The following is a 14,725-nucleotide window of genomic DNA, read 5'->3' as shown; positions in this document are numbered from 1 at the left end:
TTCAGTGTTCCTGTGCACTTTTCTTGTGCATGTTCCAGGGAGTTAACACAAAAATATAATGCAATCTTAGGAAAAACAGCATGGCTGTGCAATATGGGTCCTTTCTTTTTCTGCACTCAGTGTCGGCTGCTTGAATTCTGTTCTCAAACTAATTGTTTTTTTAATCGCACATTCAAAATAACATTCTTGATGAAAAAATACAATTAAAAGAATATGATCTTCCTCTTGTAGGGCAGCACTCTAACAACTTCTGGCTGATTCAGTAGCCTCCTATGCAAGCAGGCTTTACATTGATATTCGGGTCTATCTCTCAAACGCCAACCCCTCAGACAGCTACAACTTGAAAATGTTCCTTCAAGGCACTATCTGGCGAACATCTACTTTCTTGCTGTAACTCAACCCAAACAAGATCAAATTACTTCTGCAATACAAAAATCAACTCACACTCTGTAAATGTTTATGGAAATGCTTAACCCCTTAAGAATGTCCCCGAAAAGTGTACCACGGCTAAATCAATGACGGGTACATGCATCAAAGGATTTAGGAATTGCAAACGGTGCGAATCGCAAAATTCGGCCGTTTGCGATTCCTAAAGCACTATTTGGGATGCATCAACAACAAATTACAAGAAATCGCAATTTTTTGCGATTTCGGAAAATGCGATTGCAATTAAGGAATCGCATTTTTGCAATTCCTTAAATGCAATGCATGAATGTTTTAAAAATTGCGAATTCGCAAATAGGGGGAGCAAATTAACACGAGGTTGAACCTCGTGTTAATTTGTGAAATCTTTCAAAAATGCTCAAAAATGCATTTTTGAAAGTGTCATGTTACACACACACACATGTCCTTTGGACATGTGTGTGAGAAACTTGCACTTACAAAAACATTTCAAGGGTGCAGGGGGGGGTCCTTTGGACCCCCCTCAGCACCCTTGAAATGCATTAACAAATTGCGATTCGCAAAATGAAAATCGCAAAATGCTAATGCCTTCCCATTGATTCCTACGGGCCTTTTGGCCCATAGGAATCAATGGGTTTTCCTTAATTGCGATTCGCAAAATGTGAATCGCAATTAAGGAATATTAAGAAATCGCAATTTATTTAGCGATTTCTTGATGCATAGCATTTTGCAATTCCTTAATTGCGATTCCTTATTTTTCGCAATTAAGGAATCGCAAAATGCAATATTGATGCATGTACCTGACAGTATCTCAATCAACAGCTCCTAAACCTCCAAAGACCATATTAACACCTTTCTAAAACAGCAACACGCAAACTAATCCTGCTGAAAACAATTCAAAATTCCATCCCAGAGTAGGGCATCAGTGCTAAATCTGGTACTCTCTTCGATTGACAGCTACAACTCTATGTTAGTTGGCTGCTGTAAATCCACAATCTCTCCCATAAGGGCCATCGTGAATGCAGCAGGAAAATTGGACAAAAATCCTAGAAAAGCAGACTATGCAATACCAACATTGAAACAACTTCCCCGGCTCCCTGTTGCAGCACAAATAACCTTCAAATTGCCATGCATTAGACATAAAACAATGCACTCAGGCTATCCATGTTATCTAAATTAAAAACCAGGTACATCTGGGACAAAAGAGTTACCCTCACAAAAGAAAGCTACGCTTAGAAAACCCTTCTTCAAAGAAACTGAAAGTTGTTAAAGAGGCCTTCCTGCACTTTGTACTCAAACCATGGAATGAAATCACCCAAAGACAATCTCTAGATATTCTTCAAAAAGCTCAAAGCCACTGGTTCAAAACTAATCGTACATAGACTGCATGCCTAGGTGTAAAGTTAAAGATAAAAACATTGATATGTATATCTGTTATCTGATGGGATACTGGATCTAGCGTGTTCTATGTACAGCGCCTCGTTGCACATGTGGCTTGGCTCGAGCTCTGTAGGTGCTAGAAATAAATCTGTAGTACTGTGGGAAAGCTGTCCTTGAGAGTGCACTTATCTCAAAAGTTTACCAAGATGTAGACCATTGCAAGGATATTGCAATGCATATTTGCGTAGTGCGGTAATATTTGTGATAAGAAACAGGGGGAAGGATGATGTTAAGGTTCTTTAAAAAAAGATACAAAGGTATATAAGGGAAAACCATCGTTGGCAGTCAAGTCAATGGATTGGGAGATGAATTAAAAAACTCACCCCATTTAAACGGGTGTGAGATTGAAGAGGTTGTTTGCATTGGTTTGAGTTGGCCAAGGGCCTCAGTTCAGTATTAATTTGACAGGTAAACATATGACACAGTGTAAAAAAGGTCATATTTGTGGATAGATGCACTGGTTCTTGTAGCTCTGACAATCTTTCCAGAAAATGAGGAATGCCAACACAGGATCTACGCAGTAGCATAGTCCAAGAAAGTCTACTGGTAAAACAACAAATTGACCACGCACATCCTAACTCCAACTGGCACGCTCTGAACCAAGGCAGGCTGCCACAACTACTCGTGAACACGGTCTCTTAATGCAAAACGCACGTTGCACTTTCACCTAGCAAACCTGATAATGCTGTCAAAATCGTCAAACTACACAAGTGCCCATTGGTCACCAAGCCAAAGGTCTATATTGTTTAGTAATCTGTGCAATGAATTATTCGCACCACACAAGCTCATAGCCGATACTCAGTTACCCAGAACCTGTAGCTTTTTTGTACTCATTACCGAGGCCTGGTTGGCTAAGAACAACACGAATAATCATGTCTGTCAACTTTTCTCAGGAGAACTGGGCGCAAACTTACAAGAAACTTTTATTTCACTCCCTTTATTTATGTGTTTTTTAATGTACTTGATGGCATCGCCCCAATATCAAAAGATGATCTCATGTAAGTCTTTAGATCAAAAATGCTGCCACAGTTCCTAACCAACAGCTTGAAAGCTCAAAGGCCTAAATTTTAAGGCAGTTTTAACTTTTTAATAACTTTATTTGTGTTAAGTGAATGAATTTCTAAAATGATAAGTGTATGCAATGATTTTAATTAATCATGCACAATAATCTTCTACTTCTTCTTTTTACTGGTAGACTCATCCCCAGAGGAATGATAATGACCACAATTTGAGGTCAAGCATGCAAGCAGTGTAGTACAGATTCAGTGTCTCTCCCTGCAGCTTACAGGACAATGAGTCTAATTGCAAACACGTGTTGATGCATTTTGTCTCGACCTTAGTCGAACAATTCCATTTGGATGCCTTAGTATTGTTCAATTGAACCATCAACCATAGCCAATCCTGTATAACCTTCTGTAATTCTGTAGATTCGGTTTAGAGTCAATTGCATCCCTGATGCGGCCAGACCCTGTATAGGCTTGACGTGCTGTTTGGAAAAGCGTGATCTCCTAACACAGACTAGTTAGCTAGGGTAGCTGCTTGCTAGGGCAAAAGTATTTCTGTGTCTGGAGAACAGCATAAGAGCTACATCCTTTCAGAGCCAACCTGCTCTGATTTGTAGTCAAATCTACGGTGGAGTACAAATATTTGGTTACCCGGGTGCTCTACTTTGTATTTCCCTTCACTCTTAACCGAGAAAGATGATGAACTTCTTAAACTCAAGAAAAATCAGAAGACATTACTTAAGATGTAGTTTGATGGATACATATTTACTCCTCTGATCCCAGTTGTATCTTTTACATGTTCTTTCCCTTCATCTAGTCTCCCTTTCTAGGGTTACACAGATTTTGTCTTGTCCAAATCTGAGGAAGCAATTTACAAGAGTCACTTCCAGTTACTTGACGAAAACTGCTGAAAATCTTCTCACAAAACTCTTTATCCATCATAAGTATATGTGTGTGCTTCTGTTTAGAGACATAATTTAACCTGTAAGTATGTTGTTGCTGGTAACATTTCCCACATAACGACTACTATTTCTGATGAAGACCACAAATTAATATTACTCCCATCTGACACCTCCCCCCCCTCCCCGTTCATATGTTTTCTCTTGCCCCTTCTAGCATCAGACAAGTTTGAATCCATCTTTAGGAACTCTTATTTTTTTAAGTGTTTCCCACTCTTCAGGGACTAGGAGAGCTTTATCAAAAAATCTAGAATAAGATAAAATGAAAATCCGTACTGGTCAATCGCTGTGGTCCTTGTTAACGAACACTGGTCTAATATTATGCTGTGTACAGTCTGATGTACAACATTTCTGCTATTAATATGATTCCTTCAACATTAAAATATATAAATAAATAACGTGTTTTTTTCCCTCCATTTTGCATTGGTTGAATGGCCAACCATTTATAGACACAGAATCTTCAAGACCTGGATTTTTGCACGTGCGCCTAGAAGCCAGGTTCCTTCACGAGGCGCTACTCCGGCCACCTCCGCCTTACCTCCTCCAGCCTCCGCCGCTGCTCCTTCTGCTCCTCGATGCGTTTCTGCCTCTCGGCCAGGAGCTGTCTCTTGTGCTCCTCATTCTCGCGTTGCTGCTGCTCCAGTTGCTGTCGCCGCAGCGCCTCGGAGCGCTCTTTGTTGGCCAGCTGCAGCCGGAAGAAGTCCCGCCGCAGTGTCGACTCCCCAGGCAGGTTCAGGATGGAGCTGGAAATGGAAAATAGAAATGGAGCGAGAGCAATTTAAAAAGAGACCCACGAACAACCATTTACCTATTTCAGGCTCTTTAAAGGGTTGGACTATCAATTGTGCTACGGTTCAAAGGCCATTCCAAACCAATTTCTGAATTTTGACCACGATTTCAATATTTACCAGTCATTTAAATTTCAAAAATAGAAATGCCCTTTTCTATTTCCAAGCGCAACAGTATCAATAACGTGTTTTCTATCAAGCAAATCAAACTTAAGCGCTTCGACCCCTCGTCAAGGGTGGTAAGCGTCATCATTTAGATTCATCATTGAAAAATCGGATCGCAAAGGGCCAGATTCTCAGAATCTGGCCCTTGCAAGCGCAATTTTTGCATTTGGGATTCATGATCCCAAATGCAAAAATCGGTAATTGCGAATTCGCTAAATTGCGAGGAATTACATTTAAGGAATCTCTATTTGAGATTCCTTAAATGCAATTCATATGTGCCCACATGCATCAAGCATTTTTGGAGTCGCAAACGGTGCCATTCCTTAAAATCGGCCGTTTGCGATTCCAAAAATGCTTTTTGAGATGCATCATTTGTTTTTGTTGAAAATCGCTAATTTTGCGATTTTCTAAAATACTATTGCATTTAAGGAATCGCAATTTTGCGATTCCTTAAATGCAATGCATCATTCTTAAAAAAATTGCGATTTTACAAATTGCAAGTGCAAATTACCACGTGGTTGAACCTCGTGGTAATTTGCGAAATTGTTTAAAAATTTACAAATATGCATTTTTTAAACTGTTACGTTACAGACACACATGTCCTTAGGACATGTGTGTATGTAACTTATAGGTAAAAGTGCATTTCATGGGTGCAGGGGGGGGTCATTTGGACCCCCCTCTCCACCCTTGAAATGGATTGATGAATTGCGATTTCAAATTGCGAATTCGCAATTCCCATTCATTCCTATGGGCATTTTGGCCCATAGGAATGAATGGGAATTGCGAATTCGCAAATTTGAAATTCGCATTTTTTATGCGATTCGGTAAAAATAGCGATTTTTACCGAATTGCATAAAAAATTACAAAATAATCATGCATAGGCTTTTGCGATTTCTAAATTGCGAATCGCTATTTTTCGCAATTTAGAAATCGCAAAAGCCGATATTGATGCATTGCAAATCGCAATTTCGGGCCACTATTTACCGCGAGGTCAAACATCGTGGTAAATAGCGTAAACTTAGAAAAATGCTTTTAAATGCATTTTTCTAAGTTGCATGTTGCACACACACATGTCCTTTGGACGTGTGTGCGCAACACCAATGTAGATTACATTTCAGGGGTGCTACAGGGTGTCCTTTGGACACCCCTAGCACCCTTGAAATCGCATCCTTATTTGCGATTAGCAAATTGCTAATCGCAAATAAGGAATGTGTAGGAATCGCAATTTATTTAGCGATTCCTACATGAATCCCGTTTTGCAAGTCCTTAATAGCGATTCTTAATAATCGCTATTAAGGACTCGCAAAACGGGACTTGATGAATCTAGGGGTATATAAATACAATTAAAAATACTCAACTTCTTTCCAAGCGCTATAAATAATACTGTAAATCAGTGTCTCCAGTTCTATACTATGTGCGTGTTACTCAATCGGTTCGCTGTGTGTTTTTGATACTCTGTTTTAGGGAGTTTGGGGGATATTGAGCTCGAAACTCAGGACAAGTTCCAACATAATGAGTACATAAAGTCTGCGGGCCATTTTCTTTATATGGATTAGCCACGCTGCCTCTCTGCCGAGAGTATTTTGGATTTCAAAGGGCCCTTTGTGTTGGAAACATAAAAGTGCCAGGACACTGAACATAAGCCTGGAAGTTTGAAAGGGAGAATTACATGGAAGAGATGGGAACGTTTGAGACATTGGAAAGAGTACAATGAAAGGACAAGTTTCTAAAAATGTAGGGCTGTGCATAGAAATGTATCATCTCTAGTAAACAGTAACTAGGAAGACAGCACATGTATTATTTTATTAAACACGTATTATACAGAGTGAACATAACTTGATACGATATACATACTTGTAGTAAAAAAAAGAATACTTAAAAAACGAATAAAAACAAACATTTAAGTAACATTTATCTTTCGTATTTTTTTCAGACTAAGCATTTTGTCACTGAATAATTACAGTAGAGCTGAAAATTCCACAGACAACTTATTGCTTATATGAAACATAGCTGTGGTTGTTACTAAGCAAAAAGTAAGCTATCTAGCGCCACCTGCTGGTACGCTAATCTTTAAGGCAACATAGTAATGTGCCCAAAGTCATTCACAAGCTGGTTTTCGCTGCTATATGCCCATGTCTCAAAGAGACCGAGGGGCAATGGCTGGAGTCCTTGTCTGATCAGACATTACTGAATAAACAGCGATATAAACACACAGAGAACAAATGTAGCTAAAAACAAGTCAAGAGGATGAAAACGGGCACACACGACGACACTAGCACGTACTTTTTTTTAAAGTTGTGATGTCATAAATACACCCCTTTTCCAAGTGTGAAATTGGCCATTCCACTGCTCGACCAATGCTCACGCGCCATTGGCGTCAGTAAACATTCAGGCAATGCGCATGCTCACTTTACGGTCACACAAATCAGTTCATGGCCATTGACAGACTGCTCTGCCAATAAGCCGTGTTTACATTTTCTGATATTCTTAAAAATACACTAACTAAGAGGCAATCAATGGAAACCAAATTGTGCGAGTAAAAGTTCTGAAAAGAATTGACAAATGATGGAAAAGTCTTCAGGTTATTAGCAGCCAGGTGAGCAGGTGCACATTTCACTCAGACTGGACCAAGATGTTGCTGAAAATGGCTAGCATCCCCAAACTGACGGCCTAAGTGGCACTTGGGACTTTTTTTTTTTTACCACGTGACTGCCACCACTCCATTTATTTTTGGTTCCAAGTAGGAGATCCAGATAATTAAAATTGATAACAACTTGCTTCAGATCGCCTCAATGCAGGTTTTTCTGTGGCGCGACGACAGGGACCACCACAGCCACATTCTGTGGCCATTTCTCTGATGGGAGAGCAGTAGGGTGTAGGGGAGTCAGCCTGGCCTCCTGCCTATTTCAGTTACACTTTGTTGAATTGTCAGTGGGAGCATACTGCTGGCACGTTAGCAGCCAGCACCAGTTTCCTAGTGCGTTTTGGTTAAATGCAAATCACAAATCAATTTTTCTGCACATCATCAAGACCTGGTTGTCCAGCGACTACGTCAAGCTCAACTCAACCGAATTCCTGCTATTTATCAAGAACAACAAACAAGAAACAGTACAGACCTGGCTCAATGACATAAACCTTGACTGCCTGGAACCCTGACTTTCACTGAAACGAACTCACTAGAATACACTTTGTACACCAACGTCAACCTCAAGGAACACATTGCCAACAGACAGACAGTCTGGTACCAGCTATCTCCAAAGAAAGTGAACCAGTTCATTCCAGAAAGCAAGTTTAGGACCCTACTTCCCTTGCAACTGGATAGTTGTAACACTCAGTTACATGTCCTACCAGAATTCCACATTGGCACTCCTTAAGTGCATCCTAAATGCCACAGCCACGTCCATCCAGAGCTGGAAGAACTAGCATCCCATCACCCCCTCCTAATGGAGCTCTGGCTGGCCCCCACCATCTTCAAAACCAGCAGCATCTTTGACTAAGCCATTCCAGTCAGGGCACCCACTTATCTTGCAGACAAGCTCACCATCTCTGGGTTCTTGCACACCCTAAGCCAGAACCCTAACAGACTGCAGACTGTGTACAAATGAAGAGAAAAAACACAAAGCAGCAGACCTTTTCCGACTATGCACCCAGAATCTAGAACCACATCCCTGCATTCATCAAGATCACCACAATGCTGCCCTAGTTCAGGAAAGAGTTGACGACGCACATCTTTCAAGAACACAACATCACACTGCATCAGCAATCCATAAACCAGGCACCTCTCCCATCAGTCGTTGACTTTATGCTCGTCTTTGACCCTATGCAGCAATCCTCTGCTTTTTGGCTAGGGCTTCTCTACAGAAGTCCCACACACACACATCAACATAAGCACCGGTGTTCGACATCTCTACACGTTTCGTGCTAGTTGGTGTTTGTCAATAAAGAGGGGTCCTTTGTTGGAGATACTGAACAGGGTTTCAAGTTTCTCAGGTCAAGAACCGCACAAAGATGAACTGCATCCTGATTGGTTTGGACACAAAGAGAAAAATAATTTTTGTCTGCATGTGAATATAAAAATGTTTTTTTTAATCCGGCCACAATAATATTTTGCATGCCAACCAAGATTTAACCAGGCCCTTTAAAGAAAATACACAATAAGGGTGTTTAAAAAAAATACTGGACTTGAGCATAAGATTAAAATAATACTAATTCAGCTACCAAGGCTTTAATTGCCGAAAACCTAAATTAAAAGTCACATTTTACAACTACCTTGAAAACGTAAGCATTGTTTCCCGGATGTTCTCTGTTCCAATAATGACATCTGTTTACTTGTTAATTCTGTTCCCCTGCCTTACCCTCTTCCCTTCTATTTGTGTGTACTATTCTCTAGCTTGATAGTAACTCGAGCTTTCCATAGTTGCAATGGCTGAGTGCAGAAGACAAGTAGAGAAGGTTGAGAAAAAGGTGATGGAAAGAGAGTTGGAGATTGAGTTAGAGATTTGAAGTAAAGAGAGAGGAAGTTGCAGTAAGAGGAGAGCTGGACAAAGGCTGCTCTGATGCAATGATGCCATTTTCACTTCTAACATCTGAATTATTGTTTTGCAGATTTGTTTTTGAAGGTATAGTCTTTACCTTAGTGCTTCAGGCTTTATGTGTCAATACAAGAACCATTGATTTTTTGGATATTTTGATTGTGTACTCCATGAAAACATTTTAGGCTTTCACAAACAAGACCAGGACAGGAAAAAATTACCTTGGCTCTCCGGAATCATTCTCTTCCTCTTCTTCTTCACTTCCACTATATTCATATTCCGTTTCATCTGTAAAAGTCAATTAATATTAAGAAGTTTTTCAGATGATATTTGCAAACTATAAAATTGCAGGAAGTGGGAATACAAGTTTGAGATTGAGAAGTAGAGGTAGAGCATATTTAAAAAAATACGAATTATTTTCATAAGTATACATTTGTTCCAGAAAACATACTAGGGAAAAGGACACATGGCCATGAAGTCCAATGGAATGGAGGCACAAAGCCATCCACAAAATGACCTCAGCCAGGCAATAACTCTGGAAAGAACTGAGACATCAATTAAAGGCCAGATGTAACTTTCCCTCTGACCATTCCACCATGATTGTAGCACATCTTTGAGCCTCATCTCCATCACCTATACTCACATATAGTCTCGGTTGCCTTCTCTAAACACATACATATCTGCACAACACCCTCATATAAACCCGCGCACTGTCCCACAGTTCATCCTCCACGTGCAACAGATGCATTATACACCTACCCATCTCAGGAATACAAATGGAGTAATTCTTCGGGTTTCATAATCCATCATCCTTTCAACCACTCGTGCATGCACCCACTTGTTTACCAAGGATAAGATAACACTTTGGGGATGGGGCACAAAAGAGGAAGTAGTTTGCTTTAAGAATACGACATTGTTATTTACAATGCAAAAAATAACCTTTGTCCTTGCATTGCTGATGGGACCAGCTTTACTATAAATTGAACAGGCATTTTCAACACTGCAGGGTGGAAATTATATAACTGCATTTCAACATTTCGTCAGCCTTCTTTCTCTGGCCACACAAAGCAGATAGTTAAAGAAGTACAGCTCATTAGCAACCAGAAGAGTATGCATTTGCATTGTGCATAATACGAGCTAGTACATCAGTCAATCAATGCATTAACCTTTCTTTCCAGGATGTACAGTTTATAGACCAAGGTGACAGTAAATATGATGTACCAGAACCCAATTCTACGATTTTCTGATCTAAAACCATGTGACGATGCTGGCAATAATTAAAGTAAATACAATGTGGGGTTCGAATTCAAAGTAGTGTGGGGGTTAAACTAGGCTTTCCCACGAAACACAGCATAGCTGAAAGGCTGGTTGGTCACGAGATGCTCTTGGTGTTTTCAATCTGCACTACACCCCCCTCTTCAGCAAAAGGACAGTGTTATCTACAATTCATTTTAATTCCCTTCTAACATGATCATCCTGTTACCAAAGCGTATTCTTTTATAATATTATGTCTTACAATGTTTTTTTCAAATTGTGTCGTGGCTTGTAATATATTAACAGGTAAATATATATGTATATACCCTGCTATTACTACATTCATAAGCAATCTTCCCCAAAGCACCCAAAAATGGCCAAGACCCATCTCCTCACCACAGTCCATTAAGTTCTTACCCTGTCCACAACCTAAAAATAGGGCTAATGCCCCATATCGCCTCGGCTCACCCAACTTCCCACTTACAACAATTTAAAATTCCCCTGGCATCCATCCAAACTCAATGCCAAGATACCCTTCAGTACTCTGGACTACTACAGCAAGAGTCATCACCAAATTTCCCAACTTAAATTTGAGCGCCTTTAAAAAGCAAAAATGTTTCCACCTAAACCTAGCTCAACATTTCAATTTTTTTTGTAAAAGCCTATGAGAACACCCTTCCTAAAGACACAGGGCGAGCTAGCTCTGGAAATTTTGTAACTTGCAAATGTAAGAGCTTATTGTTGACATGTCAGCGGCCTCTAAGCGAAAGACTGACATCAGGGAAGATTTAGCCTTTCTTTCCTCCAAGGTTTGTGCCTCCTTACTTGAGGGACACCGTGACTACACACGAAAATACTACTTCTGCAGGCAGGAACTTATCATGGTCTCTGCCTGATCTCTTTTTATCTCAATTCAAGGTCTGGCAGGTGTAGGCTTCTTGTGGTCAGATGGGAGCAGCTAAACCTATGAACCACTGCGGTTTCTATTTTCTGATGACCCACTACTGTCTCACTTAAGTAACAGATTTGTTTTGAACCACTGACTTCTATTTATGGTCCACAGCTGGATGATTTTACTGCAGCTGTTAGTAGTAGATGGTGACCTAATTCTTTACATCGGACCATAGCCTACCAGTGGCTTTCCATTACTTTCAGACCACGTTCAAGATGCTACACGGTCTCCTTAATTGCCAACAGTGGATGAAGGAACAGACCCACTGATCTCTGAAGGATAGGGGCATCATCTTGTGCAGCTTCTGTTCTTTTTTAACTACCGGACTTTGGTTCTCCAGATCCCTCAACTCGCTACTCGCTTACCAAGGTATCATTACTTACCAAGCCTTGAAGTCACTATGTGATGAAACACATGCCAGCTGTTTTCTGATGTTTTCAACATGCATATAGGGATGATAGGTACTTGGCATCTGTCTACAATCAACTACAGATTTGAAATATCTACAAGAATCCCTGCTTTATGGCTAGAATTTCTTTGGACTTCCATTGAGTGCGTTGGTATCTTTGTCTATACCATCTTTACCAATGTTCGGATCCAAAATATGGGTAATCCGAGTGTGTCACTGCAAAAATTCTTGCCATTCAAATTCTTTATTAATCATATAAATACTACTGTGAACCTGAATATTCACCCTTCCCAGATCTGGAAGAAGTGAGGGTTGGACATGCAAAAGCAAGCCAAGATGTCATTTTGTTTTGCTAGGGCTTCTTTGAATCTCTCTGAGCCCCATACTTTCCTCCTTTATTATATCTCTCATTTTCCATTTAGGAATTTCAGTTTTACACTCCAGGGAAACACAATGCAAGAACACATTAACACATCTTATGTTGTGATGTTTTTCATCACATATCTGCATTTTTAGTACTACCATACAAATCTGCCCTACTGATGTTAATGTTGTGTTTGTTGTTTCTACCCAATATAACCATGTCAAGGCCCAAGACTAATTGATGGAATGAGCTCATTTAAACAAAACTATTATCCGAAGATTTCAGCTGGAAATTTATATCGGTATAAATTGACTATTGAAAAATAATCATTTTTGTCTCATCATCAGGACACTAGCTTCTGGTTATCTAACGGCAACATGTGGGCAGTCCTTCAAACAACTTATCAATTTTTATTTACAAGTAAAGTCATTTCTGAAATACACCTCTCTCTCAATCTCATCAAATTAAGAATGATCATTAACCTCCTCCATGTCCTCCCCATCACTATACCAATCTCCCAAAGACGTGCTTTGCCTGAAAGATCCTAAAAAAGGGTTGTACTAATGTGTGTAATGAAAAACATAAGCCATGCCAGCCTCCTTAATATTATATGTAAAAACCCTCCTCTCTCATACTCACCCTTCTCGCCTCGCTTCTTCTTAGTTCGATCAATGTGGTCCTTAAGCTGAATGCGAACTTGCCTTTCATTCGGCTGGTCGCGTATAAAGGGGTGCTTCATCAGCTGCTCCGTTGCAGGTCTCTGGCCATGATTCTTCACAAGACAGCTTTCAATGAAGGACTGGAACTTTTTGGACCTGGAATAACAGTGCATTGAACAACTCTTTGTTAGAAAAACTTGTACTAGTTGGGTAAATGTGGAAAGAGTTAAAAGTTAGAAAGAACTAAATAACCATAGAGATGTATCAATCATTTCAGCGTCCCACTTGAAAGGGAAAATTCACAAAGGAGCTCCCTGTGCAATATATAAATTGTTTCTAATTCACTAAGTTCTCTTGAATTGTGTGTGCACATTCTGCTAGACATACACTACTTATAGAAAATTATGTGTTTCACATAAACAAAATGTACTTCGACCACCAGCCAAGCTTCATGTCATCAGCAGGGACTTCTCAACGGCAAAGCATTTTTTTCCCGGGATTTTCAAAATTGCATTTTCCCCAATGCAGTGATGAGTGGTAAATAAATGAGCCAAATACTATTTTTTTTGCTTTTGCCTAAAACACATTTCTTAAATATGTCAGGTTTAAACATGAGCACAGAACTTCATAAGAGCAAGAGTGTTGAAAATGATAAATCGTCTTGAGGTTGATCATTTGCATTGCCTGATCATGCCTTGGATACCTTTGTGTGTCTACTAACAGCTCTAAAAGTGTGCCTAAGTTACAAAATGAAAGGACATACTACACTCTTGTCTAATACGTTCATAAATACATTTAGTTTTCCTTTGTTGAATTAAGTGTATTGTTCTCATTTTGAAACATATGTATCCATAGTGGGTATAAGGGAGTCACTTTGTGAACATAATCAAATTGAGAATGTGCAGCACATTCTCTTTTTTTGTCCTATCTATGCCCATGAGAGGAAAAGATGGATCAAACCGATATGTCTTTTATTAGGTTTGAGGTCTTGTGGTCAGGCTCTCAGAATTTTGACTACTAATACTTCACAACAGATTATATTTAGTGTGAGTAGATTTTTACTTGCCATTTGCTACCGTAGGAAAAAAATGGGCCTTCAGTTGTGAATTTAATTCCTAATCTCCATTCACATTGTCCTATCTATGGAATTGATTTGTTTATAGTAGCACTAACTGCTTTAGACAATTGAATTTGCTTACAATAGAATTATTGAGGTGTCCTCCCGTCTCACATGTTTTTATTGTCATGCTCCATGATTATTCAACTTTTGTTGCACAGTTAAATAGAATGTATTTTCCATTTTTTTTTTTTTTTTTTTAAGTGATTGTGCTTATGTTATTGACATGTACTTTTAATGAAACGTAATGTTTAAACTGTTCTTTTATGGCGTAATGCCGAAATAAAGATTTGAAATGAATGAATGAGTCAATTTGAAAATGAAGACTTCCATGACAACGAACACCCCAGAAAATATCTCAATCAAGAAAACATAGTTTTAGCTTTTATCACTAGGTTAAACATCATGAAGTGCCCATACTCAAGAATGCCATAATGCCTTGTCAAACCAAATTGGGGGAGATACTGAGAAAACAGGGGCTGCTGGGTCTCAGACATGGGGGTAGGGTTCACGTGCCTGTGATGCCCTAGTGTCCATCGTTCTATGGCTCTTAGCCAAGCGCAACCCTTTCCGCGCCGGACTCTCAGAGTAGCAAAGCGTTGCAGTCACAAGCTTCTAAGCAGGCTCAGCTGAAAGAGTCGCTCTCTCGAAGCTCGTCCCACACTACAGCTTTTCCTCAG

The 14,725-nt window shown here is 39.7% G+C and overlaps 1 protein-coding gene across 19 annotated transcripts in view; it reads right to left on the bottom strand.

Moving 5' to 3' along the window:
* TNIK (TRAF2 and NCK interacting kinase) overlaps positions 1 to 14,725 on the bottom strand; it is a 724,668-nt gene that overhangs the window by 188,014 nt on the left and 521,929 nt on the right. For all 19 annotated transcript variants that reach the window (XM_086944405.1, XM_086944396.1, XM_086944403.1 and 16 more), the window contains exons 10-12: positions 12,909 to 13,084; positions 9,512 to 9,578; positions 4,344 to 4,548 (exon numbers count right to left, since the gene is read on the bottom strand). In XM_086944405.1, the coding sequence (XP_086800531.1) occupies positions 4,344 to 4,548; positions 9,512 to 9,578; positions 12,909 to 13,084 (448 nt within the window). The remainder of the gene's footprint in view (positions 1 to 4,343; positions 4,549 to 9,511; positions 9,579 to 12,908; positions 13,085 to 14,725) is intronic.

This window comes from Lissotriton vulgaris, chromosome 11 (assembly GCF_964263255.1).
Source record: "Lissotriton vulgaris chromosome 11, aLisVul1.2, whole genome shotgun sequence".
NCBI classification, from domain to species: Eukaryota; Metazoa; Chordata; class Amphibia; order Caudata; family Salamandridae; genus Lissotriton; species Lissotriton vulgaris.
This window is presented reverse-complemented; position numbering and strand designations above follow the sequence as displayed.